The sequence below is a fragment of the Dermacentor silvarum genome, chromosome 6 (genome assembly GCF_013339745.2).
Source record: "Dermacentor silvarum isolate Dsil-2018 chromosome 6, BIME_Dsil_1.4, whole genome shotgun sequence".
Taxonomy (NCBI): Eukaryota; Metazoa; Arthropoda; class Arachnida; order Ixodida; family Ixodidae; genus Dermacentor; species Dermacentor silvarum.
This window is the reverse complement of record NC_051159.1, coordinates 41,440,810-41,461,136: the sequence shown is the minus strand read 5'-3', so window position 1 is coordinate 41,461,136 and position 20,327 is coordinate 41,440,810. Positions and strand designations below refer to the sequence as shown.

Below are 20,327 nucleotides of genomic sequence, written 5' to 3'. Positions count from 1 at the left end.
TTTACCAGAAGTTTGTTAACACTGTGGCTATCGGCGGCCAACTAAAGTTGATTCTATTGTTCCGTTTATTCGGCTTATTTGTTTAAGCGAGTTTTGTTTATTCTGAGTCCACTACATAAGGCGTCTGCAAGCCCAACAAGAAGCAACGCAGATTCCTCACGTGATCTGGTACGCATTCACATATTATTTTGCGATCAAATACGCAAACAATGTGGCGAGCGAAATGAGTGAGTACGAACTTTATTCAAGTCCTGAGGAGGAAGAATTAAAGCGGGAATTCGAAGCCGCGTTATGGATTTGCCGTCCGCGAAAGATACACTGCGAATGTAATTTTACCGGTCACCACAAATTTATTCGCGCTCTTTTTTCACGTTTAATAAGCCTATACCAACTACACGGCAATGCATCATCGCGAAACTTTGCCGTATTTTTAGTATGTTTATTTGTAAGCAGATACACTTCTCTTTCACTGCGGAGCGCACGAGAACGAGACAGACAACAGTAAGTGGTGATCGCTCTCACTGCCATGACCTCCCAAGGGGTGAAACCGGGTCAGAAACGCCAGCTGGTTTGTACAAGCCAGCCTGACTGCAAGCGACAAGACACTGGAGAATCTGAAGACGAGTCAACAATCATCGAGGACGACAACGTGGCGAACCTTTCAGACCTCGACATGGACGAGGGTGGTTTCCGAGTTGTGCGCCATCGTAAAGACAGGGCGGAGGGAATTCCAGTGTTAATCACTGCAGCATCCGAAAGGGCTGATTTAAGGCAAGTGAACCCTATTGTCCTGTATTCTGAGCTTGAAACCATTCTCGGCGGAGCACCAGTGAAGAGCCACTTCACAGCACAGGGAGCATTGATCTTAGATGTAGAGACAGAAGGACAAGCCAACATCCTTCTAGAGACCAAGAATATCGGCGGCATAGCCATATCTGCCCGTGTCCCACACAGTTATATGAAAAACATGTGCATTCTTAGAGGAGTCCCAAAATGGTACTCGGATGAAGAGCTGCTCACCTTCCTGAGACCTCAGGGAGTATTCCATGCAAGAAGAATCATCCGTCGGGTCCAAACCTCGTCATCTGAATGGGAGTCAATGCACACTAACTCGGTGGTTCTCGCATTTGCTCCCAAATTCTGAACTCCCGGAGAAGATAAACCTCGGTTTCACCAGACACGAGCTTGTCGACTACGTGGAGACACCAACACGTTGTTTTAAGTGTCAGCGCTTCGGACATATTGCTAAATACTGTCGTGGGGAACAGAGGTGCAGGCGCTGTGGGGGACCTCATGACTTTAAGACGTGTGCAAGTAAAGAAAACTCTGTGTGTGCAAACTGCAGCGGCGACCATCCTGCTAGCTACGGTTGGTGTCCTGCGCGGACAGCTGCTCAACGAAGGAATAAGATGTTTGTTCTGGGTCCAAAGAATTTGCAAGTGCACCATCGAACACGAAGAAGACACCCAGCGCGCTACAACTAACTGGTTTGGAAAGAGAGTACGCATCTCATTTTCCGCGTCTCACACCGATAAACGAAGTTATTGAGCCAACGCGAACGGTCACCGCCGCTTAGACTGTTCCAAAAGAGTCCGAAAAGCGCACCGATGCGGCCGCAGTGAACCGACCTCAAGCACCAATTGGAAGCAGTCAGCTGGAAAACTGCCAGCATGTGATAAACGCGTTGTTCACGGCACTACGTTCCCACGTCGCGAAGATGCCTGCGAGTTCAACGAAGGATATGCTGGAAGCAGTGCTGGCTCTTGAGTCAGTAATACTCTGCGCTACTTCCACATACCCTCAGTAGCATAATGGCAATTTCTCGCCTACTGAGTCCATTCCGTCGCCCAAAAGTGCCCTTAATAATGCAATGGAACTGCGCCGGTATTCAACAGCGTCTGTGTGAACTTACCTTTTCCTTCGAGGCATACCTATACCAATTCTAGCCCTCTCAGAGGCCGGTCTCCCTAATGTAAGGACGATCCCAGGGTACATCAGACATGGAAATCCGAGTATACCGTCATTTGCTAATGGAAGTGCGATGACCTACATTAGGCGAGAAATACCTCACGTCGCCTTACCAGTGCAAGACCTTTGTTCTAACTACTTGGAAGTCACCGCTGTGCAAGTGTGCCTAGGAAAACGAAAACTCAGTGTGGTGTCGGTGTATATAAGTCCACGCAGGAGGGTCTCCATGGAGGCGTTTATAAAGGACCTTTGCATTCGTTGCCCCTCTCCTAGAGTAATCTGTGGCAATTTTAACGCACATCATTTGCTTTGGGGAGATAAGATTGCAGATTTCCGAGGCAAGGAACTTGTCGCAGCCGCGGATGCTGCTGACTTATGTATCGCGAACGATGGCAAACCGACTTTCTTCAGACCATCAGATTCATGGAGTCCCATAGACCTCGTGATCCATTCTACAGACCTTTTCATATCGTCGACAACGGCCCCAGACAGGATGGGCAGCGACCATTTTCCGATCTTCACCAACATCACCGGATTTCACACTGCTGGTTGACAATTCTGTGCTGTGACACGCTGGGGCCCATACAGAGAAGCGTTGGATGAATCCCCTGGTGAGCTGTTCGTAGATATGCTGCGGAGTAAGAGAGCTAGTGGCTACCTCAATGTTGAAACTGCCAGATCATTTCCCTACTCCTGATTTGAAACTAAAGAACCTCTGCGCAGCGCGTAGGAGAGCGGAGCGGAAACTAATGAGAAAAACGGGAAATCCCTCTGCAAAAACTGAATACAACAGGATAAACGCTGTCATCCGTCGTCACACAAAAAGGTTAAGACGAGTTCAGTGGGCTGCTTTCTGTGAGAGCTTGTCAGCGTTTACTCCCATGACAAGGATATGGTGAGTAATGAATAGCCTATCCGGAAATATTCGCCCGCACAGGCCATTCGAAGCACTTGCTTTAAAGCAACGAAAAGATTTCCAAACCCTTGCAGAAGATTTTGCAGACGCATACACATCTGGCAGATCAGCAGGAGTATCGAACCCTTAGTTGTCTCACGCATTCCATACCATGGATACGCCATTCACCTTCCGTGAGTTGGATTTGGCGGTTAGCAAATTAAGAAGACGCTGTGTTGTGGGTCCCGATTCGATCAGCAATCAGATGCTGACAAATCTGCCATACGAACGAAGATGAGCCCTTCTGGACATATTTATTCACGTCTGTGCACAGGACAGATCCCAGAAACGTGGAAGATAGCATGGGTGGTGCCAGTACTCAAGTCCGGAAAGGATCCTGCGGACCTCGCCTCATATCGGCTAGTATCGCTAACATCATGCCATCATGCGTATCAAAGTTGATGGAAAGACTAGTATGTACTAGGTTAACATGGTATCTTGAGCAAGGAAATAGACTGCCATCGTGCATGACCGGCTTTCGTCCACGGTTGAGTGCCCAGGACAGCGTCTTGGATTTACTAAGCCATATCGAGCACCATTGCGCAGACGGGCTTTCCACACTCGCCATCTTTATGGACGTTGCCAAGGCATACGACTATGTGCTTCATACAGGCATCATCAACGGATTCCGAAACATGGGCGTCTCGGGAAATGCTCTTAGATTCGTCCATGAATTTCTCAGAGATCGATGTGTCCAAGTTAAGCTCGGAAGTATAATAAGTGATAAGCGACGAATTTCCCTCGGTGTCTCACAAGGAAGCGTCCTATCTCCCTTGCTTTTTAACGTTGCCATGGCCAGCCTTCCAGATGCACTGAAAGTAGGTCGGACGGCAGTTAAAATGTCCATCTACGCAGACGACATCTGCATTTGGATCTCGGAGTACCAACATAAACTGTTGGCCCGGATAGCCCAGGGCGCAATCTCCACCATCGAACGCCACTTATCGACGCTTGGCCTATCTTTATCAGCGGAAAAATCTGCCTTCATGCTTTTCCCGGGAGTGAGACGCAAGTCAACACGCCTGACGCTGAATATCAGAGGCCACTCAATTCTTCGTGCAACTCATGTTCGATTTCTGGGCGTCACCATCGACAGCAAGCTACTATGGCATCGTGCGATCGAAAGTGTTGTGGCTGCATCAGTGCAAAGAGTCAACGCACTTCGTCGATTGGCAGGTGTACGTTGGTGAAACAATCCTATGTCCATGCTTAAACTGAACGCTGCACTGATAACAAGCCGCATTCTCTATCAGCTCCCTCTGATATCACCGTCATCGAGTCAACTCCAGCGCTTGGAGGCAGTGCGCAGAAAGGGACTTCGCTTAGCGATGGGAGTTCCATAGGCGGCTTCAAACAAGAAAGTCACTAATGAGGCAGAGTCTCTTCCACTCCGGCTCTTGGCATTTCAGGCGTTGCTGACGCAGCTATTAAGGGTGGGCGAGTCCCGCGCAGGCACTGCACTTCTCCGGCGGCTAAGAGCAGGAACTCGCTCACATTTCCATGCGGCGCTGAACGCTTTCCAATTTTTAGGATTGGAATGGCCTAAAAGAAGTCGCCTTGACCCGCCATGTCTTTTTTTCGAACGTTACCTGCAGCCTCAGTGTACCCCACCTACCGTCAAAACGCACCATTTCAACGGCAGAAGCAAAGTTTATTGTGCTGGAACACTTGAGCACAGGGTTTCAAAGCCACTTACAAGTGTACACAGACGGTTCGGTGTGCGCACAAACAGATAGCTGTGCAGCGGCATTCTGCCTACCATCCCTTCATGTGTCATGGTCTGGCAGACTAGATCGCGTAGTTTCCTCTACAACAGTAGAAAGCGCCGCAATCACCACGGCTTTGCGGAAACTACGGGCCTTTTCTGCACGAAATGTCGTGGTGCTGACGGACTCTAAGCCAGCGTTACAGAGATTACATCGTGGCCTACCTCAAGAGAAATTTACAAGGCAATCTCTGGCACTGGTTAACGATCTAACAAGCAAAGTATTTAGCATAAGGTTCCAGTGGATACCATCACACGTAGGAATTGATGGAAACGAGAAAGCTGACGCATTTGCACGCCTAGCGCTGACATGTGTCCCAAAAGTGAAAGCTCCAAACGCTCTTCAGAACCCTAAGGGTGCAATCCGCCTTCACTTTAAGGCAGATCCACAAGAATCCCCACGAAGCCTGTGTGACTTGTGGATTTACCCGCGACGAAGCGACGCTTTTATACCGCGTCAGGACCGACTCCGCGTACACCCCAGCTTGGTTTCAAGACTGGGCTTCGCGCTTCCCCATTCTGTGCTTTCTGTGGTGACATTGGCGTCATCGAACATTTTATTTGGATATGCCCGCAGTTTGACACAGAAAGAAAAGCGATGGTCGACAGCCTACAAAAGAGCAGTCTTACGCACAGGATCTTTGAAGACGTCGTTTTCCCCGGAGGGCCCGCGGCAATCAGGAAGAGAGCGCAACGACTGCTGATAGCCTTTCTGCAAAACACGGGGCTCATCGACACCTGGTGACACACCCCTGATCTCAACTCGAAGGAGGATCAGGCGGAGCAATTGTCGGTTATGTATGCCAGGCTAACCCCACCTGCTTCAACATCACCACCACCACCACCAACACCACCATTACTACCACTCTCACTGCACGGATGTGGCTGGTCACAACACAATAATGACGCACTTTTATAGCTCGTAGAGGCAGGCGAGCAAATACGCATAAAAACACGGACTAAAGCGGCAACACGAGCTTTGACTTAGAACTCTCGAAGTGTTAAGCACCTACTACCAACAAAACGTGGTGACCGATTGACGGATTATAACTTCCCAGAGCGACACAGGACTACAAGAGACGCTATACTGGTTTGTTTGGCATTTAGTCCTAACCACCTCGGCTCTTATTTTGAATGGCGTGAGTTTAGCACAGGTTGACGTTTCTCTACGTCTGTACGTGGCCCGAGTGACAGAGTTCGGTTCTTTTAATGATCATTTGACGGAAAACGCGCAATCGTCAAAATAAAGCGGAAAGGAGAATCACTACTCACTCTAAAGATTATTATTTAAGGGAAGCTCTCTTGGCATACCCTCCCGGACTTTTCTCACCATGGCGGCTGGGGGCTGCTGCGTTCTCGGCGAACAGCTCGTTTGAAGAAAAAAGAAATGAAATACGTGGGTCGATGGTGGGATGGAGCATAGGTCCCCTAGCACAGCCGTCCGACGTTCGAACCGATAGAGAATGATAATTAGGCCATGATCGCACGTATACTTCCACCGCGCCAATGCCAACTAGTAGAAGTTTAATAGCAATAGTAGTAGTAGTAGTAGTAGTAGTAGTAGTAGTAGTAGTAGTAGTAGTAGTAGTAGTAGTAGTAGTAGTAGTAGTAGTAGTAGTAGTATAGTAGTAGTATTTTATATTATTAGCATCTTGATTGAGCGTGCGCATAAAATGTTCACGAGTGTAAATAAACAACGTTTTCTGACCTTACGCACCAACAAGTTTCCAAGTAATAATAATCATCGTGCACTTCAGTCACTGAGCTGCATACGTAGTCGTACCGACGTCTTCTTTTCGTACAAAATCATTCATGAATCTATTACATGTTCGGATCTGCTAGCTTCTGTTTCATTGCTAGTTCCGCACTAGACTACCATGGAACATAGGCACTTCCAGGTTCCTGCGTGTTTCCGCAGACACTCGTCTTTTCTTTGTAACTTTCGTTTTTCTTCATCTCGATGTCTTTCAAAACGTGTTGTCTTCTATCTATTCCGACCTTCGCACTTTCTCTTCAGCCTTGTGTCTATAGCAGCGCTCCTCTCGTGATTATCATCGTTTCTTTCTCCTTCCGAACATGTTCTCTGTCTCTCAATTGTGTGTTATTGATGTATTGTTGTTCATTGTGTAGGCGTTTATCGAGTTCTCTTGAGTTTTCGTTTTGTTATTATATTAAGTAATCCCTTAATTTTATGTGGTAATTGTTTTCCATATTTAAATTTCTTTCTTTCCGCGCTCTATAATCCAGACCTCAGTGCTGTTCCTAGGCACGTAAATAAATTATTGAAATATTGATTGAATGACTATTTAAAATATTGAATAATTGATTGATTGATTGATTGATTGATCGATCGACCTTTCGACTGACTGATTAGAGTTATTCAGATCTGTTATATTTTTCAGCATATTCTGAGGAAACGTTCCTTACGAAGAGCGTTTCCTTACTAATATAGCGGCATTCGGTCACCAGCCACTACATTACAGCGAGTTAACGATAAGTGATGCCCAATAACGAACAGCACTTATCCGGATAAACATTCTTGTGACTATACGCACTCTTATGTGGTGGATTGTCTGTCTCGAAGGGAACCCGGTGTGAAGAGGACGTGGACGAGTGCTCCCACTGGGCGGGTAGTGATCTCGGCTGCCAGAACAACGCCCGGTGCATAAACACGCCCGGAAGCTACCGGTAAGCGTATACCTACGTTAAGTTCGATAGGCGCCGAAGGACGCCTAGTTGCACAAGCTCTCACAGGAGTATTCTGGACGACGAAGCCAAAAACAACTGTAACACTGGATTTGCGCAGCATTCAGTGGTTCGATCGTGTATTGCACGTGCTACGGAAATCAGCTTGCGTGCTTTTTCCCAACACCCTAACCACTTTCCCGTGGTTATGGACAGAAATGGTCGTAATTACCGACAGAAACGCTCATCAGTAAGTGAAGGTCGTGGTAAAGTTTCCATTACGATACCAACAGCTACAAATGCATTTCGCACATGTAAAAGGAGCTTCAGCTAGTGCCTTGCACCGTAATCAAAGGTGTGTTCCTCATGCTTTTGTCTCTCATCGCAGCTGCGAGTGCGCACGGGGATTTTACGGGGCCCGTTGCACGGAGAGTCAGGACAGCTGCACGACAACAAGCTCGAGCGCTCTCTGTGACCACGGCACCTGCGTCAGCCTGCCCCGGACGAACGACGTGAGCCTCCTTTCTTGAATGTGACTTCTCAGTTGCTGAAAGGGCAGCGACGAATTTCTATTTGCAACGAGGATATTAAGAGACTTTTTAAACGTATTAGGTATCTACGGTATACCGGATAGATAGATAGATAGATAGATAGATAGATAGATAGATAGATAGATAGATAGATAGATAGATAGATAGATAGATAGATAGATAGATAGATAGATAGATAGATAGATAGATAGATAGATAGATAGATAGATAGATAGATAGATAGATAGATAGATAGATAGATAGATAGATAGATAGAATAGATAGATAGATAGATAGATAGATAGATAGATAGATAGATAGATAGATAGATAGATAGATAGATAGATAGATAGATAGATAGATAGATACGCCGTAGGCTGGGCATCACCACTCTTTCGCCACCAGCGTTTTCCCACTCCTTCAGCACGGGACATGTTGAGGGCAAATGGGAAAGGTAAACATTGCGTTCGCATTATCTACGCTCCGTGCTAGGTCTTTCCAAAAAACATTCGCGTGATATATTTCCGGGAGGTACTATAATCGTTCCAAGGCGTTGTTGATGCTTCTAAAAAGGTGGTTCAGCACCCCTTTAAATTTTATTCGTGCCCCAACAACTTCGATCTGTGATGATAATCATAATGGGATCATTTTCTTTGAAACTGGCTGGTGGCAGGAAGCTTGTTCTTTGAACTTTTCTGTGTATATTATTTTCTAAATACTTCTTTTTACACTAGCTCACCTTTATTCAAAATACATATTTCGCTTTGTCTTTCTGCTTGCCCGCAACCTTCATCCATATCTAGCTAGTCTTCCCTGCAGATTCGTTTATACGTTCCTTTTGCGGGTAGAGTCCGAAAAATACAGGTGAAGTAACATAACTGCCACGTCTACCATATAAGGTTTCTTTTTTGCGTCTAGTTCAACTAAAACAAATGCCGTGGTAAATAGCTGCCAATGGCGGAGGTTATGCTACTTGGTTTCTGGCCTGGAAGCGTCGGCCCCAACATGATCCCCAACCTATACAGCTGCTCTTTCCCACTCTTTCAGCGGCAGGAGTCATGTAACAAAATGTTTTTTGCGCACTCTTGCTCAGAAAAACTGCACAAGGCATCGCTACCAGCTCTGCTGCTGCCGTCCTTGTATCCGTTGTTCCGGTATTTCGTAAACTGTAACACGTGCACTGGAAAGCCGTGCACGTGTTAGATAGATTATTAAGGTTTAAAACGTGCGCATACAATAAAATCTCACGCAAGCAACTCGTTCGGGCCACACTGTATATACCTTGCAATCTATGTCGCGTAGCTCGCAAAAATTAGTAATGTCCATGTGAAAATTACCGCAATAGAAAAGAATAAAGATAGTACAAAAGTGGAATCGCATGATACGAACACTGACTAGCAACTCACGCTCATGCTCGTGTGGTCTCCGTTTCGTCCTTGTTTATTTTTCGAGCTGAAATTTCAATGTGAGCACGTTCCAACTCGCACAGCTTATTCCTCTTTGAATATCGCACTGCCTTATAAAATCATGCAAAAGTGCATACAACCTTACACAAGGTAAGAAAAAAGAGGTGTTCAATAGTTTTCGGCACGTTGTCTACCCGCAGCCACCGTACATGTGCCTGTGTGAACAAGGCTGGACCAAGGGATTCGGCCAGCAGTCGTGCTCTGTGGATGTGGACGAGTGTAGTACGGGTCACCACTTCTGCTCGAGAAACCCGCCCGTGGCCTGCATCAACTACCCGGGAGGTTTCGGATGTGGACCGTGCCCGAGTGGTAAGCTCCGCATGATGCCATAACCTTTCAAAATAAGGCGACGGCAGCACTTGGAATATGACGTGGCTTGCCGCCGTACGGAATCTGTTTGCCAGGAGAATGTAAAACCCGCGCTGTTAGAGTGAGCAGAAAGTAGGCCACTTCGCATGGGCAATTTTATTTCCCTTGGGGAAATACAGTAGCACTAAGGACCACAGTTGCGAAGCAGGGCCCATTCATTACATTCCCGCTCGACTGCGGCCAATGAGGACCTTCCATAATTCCCCTCCTTTTAGCTCCTCCGAATAGTCAGATCCGCACAATTCCCACTCCTGGAATGTCTGAACTGACCCATTCCATTCCTCCAATTCCAGTAAATGAGCGCTTTCCCTATCATGTTTGACGACTTGTGCTTTTCTGTCTTTGGCCAACTAAACACATAATTTTCAAGTCTTAAAAACGTTACAAGCACTGTTACGTTTAGAATTTTATAACGCAAGAAACATGCCTTGTGGCCTGATATCTTTGCAGTACACTTTTGGCTCTACTAGCTCTCTCTAACATCTACTGTTTAAACAGAAGGCTCCTGCAAGTGTCGGTATCGCTAAATGTTTATCTGCCTATGGGCTGTGAAAACCATCGTGAGCCTTCAAAAAATGCATTGCGCCAACCCTCGCATTGTAGAGCACACGCCTGGTACCCATACTTACAAGATCATATTTCACAAACACATACGTACACAAGATTAGTTATCTTGACAATTTGACGTGTAATAGGGCAAAACAAAAAAGTGCATAAAATACTATTACCTAAATTTTATTATCTGGCCTGTAACATAGTGGCAACAAACATATGTCAGCTGGGTTGGTTAGAAATCACGAATATGTTACGGGAATACAAAATATATTAAGTTCTCGCAATCAAAATATCTACAACACATGTCAACTTGTGGTGTCAGCCTCTCATGCGGTACCCTTTTCTGAAGCCGTTCGCCAGTCGACAAATAGAAAAAAGTGAAGAAGCAGAGCAAAGGATCAGTCGCTCCCGAGGCCTCTTCAAAAACATAACACAAAAATGGTTTATAATGATTGATACCTTCTGAATTCAAATTACATTTCATCGTGTTTACGCAGGTTTTCTTCAATTTAGCATTACGCAAAACATAAATGTTTTGAGGGGCTTTTTTTTTTTTCTTCTCACATCTACTCGCATAATAGCAGTTACCACCTCTTCTAGGAATTTTCTGATCTCCTGTATAGTGCTTTATGAACGTTCGACAGTGTGCAAAAGGTTGCCGTGGTTGAGCGCGGCTAAACGAAGTTTGTCGAGCGATAGCACGGTTTTGCTTGCTTCTGGAAAGGACACAGACACTGCTCGACGCCGCAGCAGCAGCGAGCGAATTGACCATCATGCTGCGTCTCGCGAACTAAGCGTCGAAAGCACCGTGCGTACGAAGCTACCGGCACTCGGCGCACTTTGTACACATCGCAGATCGCTTTGAAAATGAGGCCCGCGCGACCGTGCACTTTGTCCACATCGTAGATCGCTTTCAAGATATAGGCGCCCACGCGGCGTATGCAGCAGCCGCCGGTAGAGGCCGGCTAAGTCCCAGTTTGACCTTGGCTGAGCTTGAATGTAAGATTTACGGAACCAGGCGTTTTCTGGGTTTGTACCTGGAGCAGTAGCTCTAAAAAGCATAGTGCGCTTTCCGAATCACCGTGGACTCGCACAGGGCGCACCCATTTGTGACGTCGTTCTTGGCCTTCATCCTTGTGATGTACGTCACGCGTACTTTTGCTAACCGAATAATTCTTTATAACCAGCAGTTGCTCGCCTTAAACGCAATGCAACTTTGTAACGCAGAAAGGTTTTCGGGTCGTCATAGAATGTGCACGTCGATTACCACGTTGTTTTTAATTACAGTGGCAGAAGTAGTCACCTATAGAATGATGCTAAAAAATCCGGTAGGAGAAAAACAATATATTCGCCGAGTCTAGTTCAGTCTACATGGCAAATGCACAGGACTTTTAGTTTTGGGCACCCATTCCATTAGAACTTCAAACTGGAATCGTGGGCTTACATTTTATTCCCATGCCATCTGTTCGATATTTCATTCCCGTTGCATTCCGGGTGTTTAAAAATGCGGCATGATTCCGGAATCATTCCAACTCTGAGTTGCAACTCCGCAACTCTGGTAGGGACCTCATTGGGTCTTGTGTACAAGTTACGGCTCTTTGTGCGAAAATGAACCAAGATATATCCCATAGTGTCATATAGAAATGGCACCTCTTGTTATTAGTTACAGGAATTCAACGTGCGATATTAGTACCATATAAACAATTTCTTTCATAGTAACTCTTGCCACTGTCTTACGCTGTGAGAAATATATAAGAAAGCCACGAAAGCCTTGTTGCACTATCTCAAGTCGACAGGTCTTGGCGACCGTCTGTAGACTTCGTGCGAAGTTTCTTTGTGCGCGAAACTGTGCTCTCTATTTCTTTCTCTCTCTTTTCATCCCTATACCCCCTTTCCCCAGTGCAGGGTAGCAAACCGGACGTGCGTCGGGTTAACCTCCCTGCCTTTCCTCTCTTCTATTTCTCTCTCTCTCTATAAGTGGAGATAAATTTATCGGAAAGATTTCAACTGTGCTAAAACAGGGACAAAGGAGGACGAAAAAAGACACCACGTGCGCAGACACCACGTCCTCGTTTGTCCCTGTGTTTAGCGCAGTTAAAATCTTTCCAATATTAACTTCGGCCAACTAGTCCAACTAGTCCAACTACTAGAGATAAATTTATGCAGACAAATTTGTAGAGCTAATAAAGCAGCAGATGCTCGGCACATATTCAGAAAAGCTTCGTACGCTGTCTTTTATTGGATGTCGGCGGTGCCAGACGGCCAATGAAAAGCAGCACCTGCGCAAGGAACTTTGGAAATTCGGCTCTTGAATAATGACAGAATTGAGAGGAGTCTATTACACAGCCTGTTTGGCATAGTTGTTATGAGATATAAGTATTACAAAGGAATATTATACGTAAGTTAACCTTAGCATTTTTTGTAGTTCTATCGTAATTATGTTCTTTGTACATCACATTATACATCTGCAACAAGAAGGGAGCACCGGCTAACTGAATGTACCACCCATTTCAAGTTACGTTTTCTTTTTTTTTTCTAGGTGGTTCATTGGGCAAAAAAATTGTTGTTTATTAGAGCAGAAAACAAACGACAAAGTTGAATTGCGCACTTCTACCTCGGTACCCGTACGTTGTTATAACGTCACTGATTTCCAAGTATATTTGCACGCTTGGGTTGTTTCCTTCTTTTTTCTTTGTCTTGCTTTTCTTTTTGAAATCTGTCATAACGCGCTTGGTTGAGTCTTTAAATGACATAAAATACAATGTAATGTTAATTTATGCATAAACTAATAATTATTGGTTAACAGACCATGTCTGAATCCCGTGATGTCACAAAGTGCTAACGAGGGAAATTCAAACCCGTCTTCTGGTACATTTGCACATTTTTCTGCCTTACCAAGACGACACTCACGATAAGAGTGCGGCTCGTATAGTATTCCAGACGGATAATTTACCAATCCGGCTTAGCTGGGCATCCCTGTCTTTGCAGACGTCTGGTAGGCGAGCGCCGCGACTCATATGATGCCTGGCTTGTTCTGTTTAATGCAAGCATTTCGTCTATGTTACTCTTTTACACCGATATTTCAGGTTACTCGGGAGATGGCTACACCTGTTCTGACATCGACGAGTGCCTCTTCAACAATGGCGGATGCTCCCAAAATCCCCGCGTGGACTGCTTCAACACTGTCGGCTCTCGCTTCTGTGGCCCTTGCCCTCCAGGTTAGTGCTGGTCTCAACATGGCCAAGTTGTCCATACTCAACTGACCTCCTTGCAACGTCTCACCTCTTTTTGTTATTGCCTTAGCGTTTTTTTTTTTTTTCATTCTTACCCTGAGTAACTCACCTCCTTTCTTATTCCATTAGACATCAGAAGAAAGGGGTGAAGACACGTACCTTCTTTTTTATTTAAATTGTTTTATTTCGTGACTTCATTCATCTCTTCAAAAAAATTTGTAACATTCTGTCGGATCCAACAGATAGTCTACTGAAATCAACACAGAGACACTCAAAATACAGCAAAATTTGCACGTGCGTGCTTGTGCGTGCATGCGTGACACGCGGCTTCTAACGGTATTTGTGCGAACCGCTTCCAGAGTTTGTATCTTGGTCTTCTCTCTGTTAAGAAGTCGCTCGCAGCTGCTGCAATTTGCTGGGCTTTAAAGCACTTTAAAGCCCAGGAAATCAGTTAGTCAGGAAATGCAAACTAACATGATTCCGAATCATTTAAGGAGGAGGAGAGAAAGAGAAGGCAGGGATGTTAACCAGAAATGCGTCTGGTTGGCTACCCTACTCTGGGGGATGGGAAAGAGGTAATAGAAAGATGATATAGAGAGAGGAGGGCGGAAGTACACGGTGAGCTCGCGCATGCACGCGGAGGGCCTGAGCAATTCAAAGGAGTTCACATAGGCCAGTCGCTCTCAAGAAAGACAACAGTGCCTTCATAGCTTTGTGGGCCGACGAATAAATTAAAACAGGAATAACCAACCATTAAGCGCATTAATTAGCAGAAACTCGTTAAAATCGGTTCCGAAACGCCAGACTGACACCAGCGCAACGCAAGAGAGGGCGCCACCACTCCACACCGGCTATGTAGGCTCCCCAACGCCGGCGCATCACTGCTTCGCACTTCCCCAGGTTTCACGTTAGTGGAGCTGCATTAGCGCTGGATTTGAACTACACAAGCGCAGGATTTGAGCAGAATTAGAGCCAGATTAGCGCTAGATTTGAGCGGGATTTGAGCTGGATTGGAACTGCACTTGATTTTGAGCGCAGAATATATCTTGCAACCGGCTACACGACACGCCGCTGCCGTTGGAACGGGAGGCAGCGCGTATTCAACAGAAATTCTGCGATATCGTTGACGACTGTCAGGGCAAAAACCAGCTGTCAGAAGTTTTTTCTCCTTGGTTTGTGTTTTCTTGATCAATAGTAATCGTTCTGAAGCAATATCACACCTTCCGCTTCAAGAGAATTATTCCATGTTAGCAAAGTCTCCTACGGTGTGATAAGAATGTAGTTAGAGCATGACAACAAACAGGTAGCTGACTATTACAGCTGTAAAAGGTGTAAGGGTGTGAATTACACACAGAAATGGCCCTTACGGGGGCATGTCAGTTTACAGTGTGCTAAATTATTCTTGCAAAACACTATCACCGTTAATTTGAGAAAAACAAATTATAAGGAGAGAAATTGAAGTTCTTATACATTCTGAATTTTCTATCGAAACCACAGCGCTGATACGCCATCCTATAGGTCACTGGAATTAACGTAACTTCTCGTATGTTTGGGCTGCCTTGGCGCAGTAAAGGTTACGGACGCTTGATAAGTTTATTTGCTTGCTTTTTTAGAATATGATGTGCAGCCAATTTTTCACATAATAAATTAGGTGAAGAAGCCGTAAGAATCCATGGCGTCAAAGCAACCTAGTGGGGGAACGTCAAGGCGGCATTGCCACACATCTCGTTTTTTCTGCGCTTTTTCTTTTTTTTTTTTTTTTGTGGTTTAAGTCTCTTGCTGTAAAAGTGATTTTTTGTCATTGTAGAGGCCTAACCTACTAATACAGTACATACTATTTTTAACTTTTGTTTCTCTTCCATCACTGGGAATTTCGTGTTTCTTATAACAGCACCAACTGCAAGATAGTAATCTACTCCTCCCAAACTCGCCGTCAAAGTTTATCCTTTCTTAGCAAAACGTAATTTTATGCATTAAACGCAAAAGTAACTGGAACGCCAATGCATTTCTCCGCAAAGTACGGGGATTAATATCTCGAAACTGGTGTCATCCTGAGAATTAGTTCCAAGTGAACCCGCCTTTCGAACTCTACGGCTACAATTTGTAAATTTTAATATGGGCCCTAAGGTAATAAGTTAAATTAGTGCATTTTTTGTTTATTTGTTGATTATGCATTTCAATTTGTTGAGCAAGTAAAGTCTGCCTCTTCGAGTAGACCAGTTAACGAACTGGAATTGTTTTATATGCCACAGGCAACCATTAAATTTTTTTAATGTTCGCCTAAAACACCCGGTATAGCTCATAATTATCAACTATGTATTACTGATAATGTTCTCGCGATCCCGAAATCAGCCAATAGCTTTGGTCAGCCAACTGCTTTCGATGACGACACTGCGGATGCGAGAGCAAGCGACGATTAACTGCTTTGACACGAGAATGTATATTTCCTGCTGCATGCAGTGCAATAATATTTGGCTTACAAGTTCGCAGAGGCCTCGTTAACAGATCGACGACGTTTGTTTTTCGTTTTTTTTTTATTTTTGCTAAGTTCAAAAATTATTTTAGGGCCCCTTCAACAAAATTTAAATAAAACAAAAAAGAAACATTACCTATATAAAAAATTGCGCAATCGCAAGACAGATATTTAGTGATGATGCGCCTTGAAGCGCGCATTGATGAGCATTGAATTCCATGAGTTAAGCTCCAACCCTTCATCATTACTTTCATGTTTTTACTCTTTTTGCTCTTAATTTCTTGGCATTGCTATCTTACACGCAGGATACGTTGGTGATGGTGTGAGTTGCAGTTACGTGGGTGCTTGCAACGTCAATAACGGAGGCTGCAGTCCGATTGCCACATGCATCGGTAAGTTCACCGCTCAAAACTCGTCCTACAGTGTGGTCTCAAAGGCCGTAGGCGCCTAAATAGACATCAAAGCGTACATCGGGCCTACTAAGCCTAGTTTCAATTCCCACGAAATAGCTTGTAGTCATCTTCTTTGCCGTCGATGTAAAGTGTCCACAATGCTGGCCAGAATTTTAACACATCTTTTATAACAACGTCTGCTGTCCAGCTAGTTGGTACATTAATTGATGTGGGTTGATTTGCGAGGTAAGACAAACACATAGGAAACAAGAACAAGTGCGCTTGTTATGTATCTCTTAGTTCTCGTCTTAGCTTGGGCCCTAACCACCCTCTAACCAAGTGGCTGCTTCCATGATTGTGGATACACAAATATTGATTCTAAGTACAATGTGGAACTTACACTTGGTCAAAAAATTTAAACTATTCAAAGATTAACGTTACACTGTAATAGAACTGCTGGTCTAGTTATTTTCTACCGAAGTTGTTCACATATTTTGATAGCTATTTAGTAAACAGAGGCGAATATCAACTTTTTCGAATATGACTCGAATACGAATAGTAACTGTCAAATATAGAAGCCTATATCGAATAGTCAAACGCGCACGCATATATTTACATCAAGAATGTTTATTTAGGTAAATTAGGTACCGAGAAAGGCAGCCATCACGGAGAATTAAGATAACTTTTAAATAAAACATCAGTAATTGTATTTAAAAGAACTTCACGAATAACCTCTTAATATCTATAGACCCTGGTTCCGACGGAGCCACAGGGCAAACTTTCGAGTTAAGAAAAAAAAGAATGAATGGCTGTTGCATGACCTTTCCAAAACATCAATAAATGGTTGTTGAGAAAAGCTCACAAGTTGGTGGAAAAAGAAATGAGAGCTGCTGAAAATTTTGTGTGCCGTAGACACATGTAAAGAGCCCGTTGCAAGGAGAACATAATTCGTTTTAGCGTAAAAATAAAACTGCTAACTGACTAGACTTCAAGACATACTAAATTACAGTCTACAAGCAAAAATCACAGGTCGCAGGTCGACTCCCGTGGCGAAATTGAAAACAATACTTGCATTCCTCAGTTTGTTCCTGCATTGCTTCGAAAACTTTAGGCGTTGTTTCGCTTCCAGTCATTTGCAATGCTTTTGTTGGGCAGAGAGACTACAGAAAACGGACTTTAGGAGTTAGTGCTTGCCAAATATTTGGTTCCCTTTGATATTCGAAAATAGAAAATAGTTAATTTTTGAATATGAATACGAACACTTACTGTCTAATTCTCGATTCATATTCGAAGCCTTGAATATTCTCCCATCGCTACTGTATAGTTATTTTGATTTGGGGCCCTTCAAGAATTCTGTTGGTTACCGGATGATGCTCATCTCAAAGTATTTAGAGTCACTGAAATAAACTTGAATACGAAAATTTATCTGCATATATCGCAATAATTCCGCTGTGTTAACTTCCCAAAGTAGAAAAAAAACTATGTATATTGTTTCAAAATATTTTCATATAATGACTGCGACGATTACTTTTTTTACTGCAACTATATAGCCAACATCTATTTAGGCAAAAGGCAATGATAAATTATCAGTGTTTTAGCAACACTGTAGCGAATGTCATTGAACACAAAATAATTATCGGCCCCCTTGACCCGACCTATCAATTGTCTCTGAAGCGGCGCGCAATACAGCAGTCATGCTGTACTCTAGTAATCTACGTGGCAATATTCAGGAAGCTTTTCCTTCTGAATCATCGTTTGCCAGTGGCCGGTAGTTTTCGCAACAGTGGATCCAACCTCATGATTTGCGGCATCTGCTGTTATTAAGGTTCTAGCATAATAATTTACTGGGACTGTATAATTGCGCTTTTCAGCCTGCTTGTTTTAGCAGTAAAAATTATTTCCTGTCTTAGACGACCTTGGTAGCGCTACCGAAGCGCCTTGAAACCGCACCTGGAGGCTGCCATAAATTTAAAGCATCAATGGCAATGGCAATGATACCTAATTAGGTAATTGTAATTAATTATCTAACTCGAGAAGTATTGTCCTAATTATGAAAGTGTCAATGAGAAAATTGTAGAGCAACATGAAAAACTCCCGATACAGCTTTCTGTTGCTCAATACGTGTTCCACAAATGTGTCTTTCCGAGTGTGAAAGAAGCCCGCGAATACACGCAGAATTGCCGCGCCACTGGCCGCTCGAGGCACTTTGCGTGTATTCGCGCGCTTCTTTGACACTCGGAAAAACACATTTGTGGAGCATGAATTGAGCAACAGAAAGCTGTATGGGGAGTTTTTAATGTTGCTGTACAATTTTCTCATTGACACTTTGATAATTAGGACAGTACTTCTCGAGTTAGTTGAATTATTGCAATTACCTAATTAAATATCAGTAACGAACAAATTACTGGCTGCTACTCCATTGTACTAGAAATAATACGCACTGGTTTGCTTCGCGTAACGCCGTTCCTCTTTTTTTAAATCGGGCTGCGTGATAGCTGGGACACCCTGTATAAGCTACTTTATCGTTAAGAATGAATGCAACAATTTCTTATTCCAAAATAAAATATCCAATGTTGCGACATGCCGTGAATCTTGAGGAAAATCAGGGCTTTAATGTGTAACTGTCGGAGCGTTTCTGTAACTTCGCTCCAGTGTCTTAATATATCTTGCTCAACGGTTACACACACCGATTTGATATTAACATCCATACCAGCCGAATGTGTCATAAGGATAACTTCGTAACCTCTGTTCTGAAAAACATTGCATACGGAAGGCTGGAGAGTGAATCTTATTATTTTTTTATTCAATGAAAAGGCGTTGGTAAATGCCTCAGGTTTTTGTAGCTTTGTTGTGCACACAGTACTTATGATGCACCAGGGACAACGCAGCTTCTTGTGTGTTCAGTGAATTTACATGTGATTAATCTATGTGGTGTCCCGATTTGTACTCCACAGATGTGAGCATTACCGTATCCTATGAATGAAGATGTAGGGTCACTTTCAGGAAATAGCAAAACCGAATTTTCTTACTAGTGAAACCTTCGGTTCAGCCGTTGTGCAAGAAACCAATCTGTTTTCTCTTGTGAATATCCCACGCATTTTACAAACAAATGTGTGGGAACATGAACAAAACTCTGTTCTCAACCTGTCGGGATCGAATCCCGGCCGCGGCGGCCGCATTTGGATGGAGGCGAAATGCAAAAACGTCCATGTGCTAGCGTTGTAGTGCACGTTAAAGAACCCCAGGTGGTCAAAATTAATCCGGAGCCCTCCACTACGGTGTGCCTCATAATCAGAACGAATTTTGGCACGTAAAGTCCCAGAAAGAAGTTCTTCACCTGCATCTATCCTGCAGGCGTGTCCTGTCTCACTTCTTTACCAGGTCAGATGGACACCACATGATATGCTCTCTATCTGATATTTAATAAGCTGTGTGTGGGTGTCTCCCCGTGAGCTGCACAGAACAATAGAGCACAATAAAAATATAATTTTTCCATCTCGTCTGCAACCCTTTCGCAGCTAGCGCAAGGGTAGCAATTGCAGTCGATAAGTTCAATCCCGATCGGACTCTATTGCGATCAAAAGTGCCACGTGTGTCATCCGTATTAGCTTCCTTGCAGCGATAACATGCTTCAACTCCTCAAATCATGATTCTAATCCCTGATCATATCATGTGCTGATATGACTGGGGTGAGCTTGAGGGGAATGTAGTGAGTTGTGTTGCAAAGTAGTTTGAGGGGACAATGTAGTGAGTGACTTGTGACGGGGTTTGAGAGAGAATGCAGAGAGAAACGCGACCGACGGGGATCTGCGGCGCCAGCTCAGTTGCTCTTGCGTTAGCACGTAAGTCATTACGTATTACACCACTCTCTTACCGGAAGTGCCACGAGCTTGTCTTTGCATCTTTCTAAATGATCCCAGCTGATTTCAAAGAAAG

General features: G+C 44.2%; 1 protein-coding gene across 2 annotated transcripts in view; it reads left to right on the top strand.

Moving 5' to 3' along the window:
• LOC119455463 (cubilin) overlaps positions 1–20,327 on the top strand; it is a 233,580-nt gene that overhangs the window by 22,629 nt on the left and 190,624 nt on the right. For both annotated transcript variants that reach the window (XM_037716873.2, XM_037716872.2), the window contains exons 8-12: positions 7,273–7,376; positions 7,762–7,885; positions 9,510–9,678; positions 13,380–13,511; positions 16,305–16,391. In XM_037716873.2, coding sequence (XP_037572801.1) covers positions 7,273–7,376; positions 7,762–7,885; positions 9,510–9,678; positions 13,380–13,511; positions 16,305–16,391 — 616 coding nt within the window. The remainder of the gene's footprint in view (positions 1–7,272; positions 7,377–7,761; positions 7,886–9,509; positions 9,679–13,379; positions 13,512–16,304; positions 16,392–20,327) is intronic.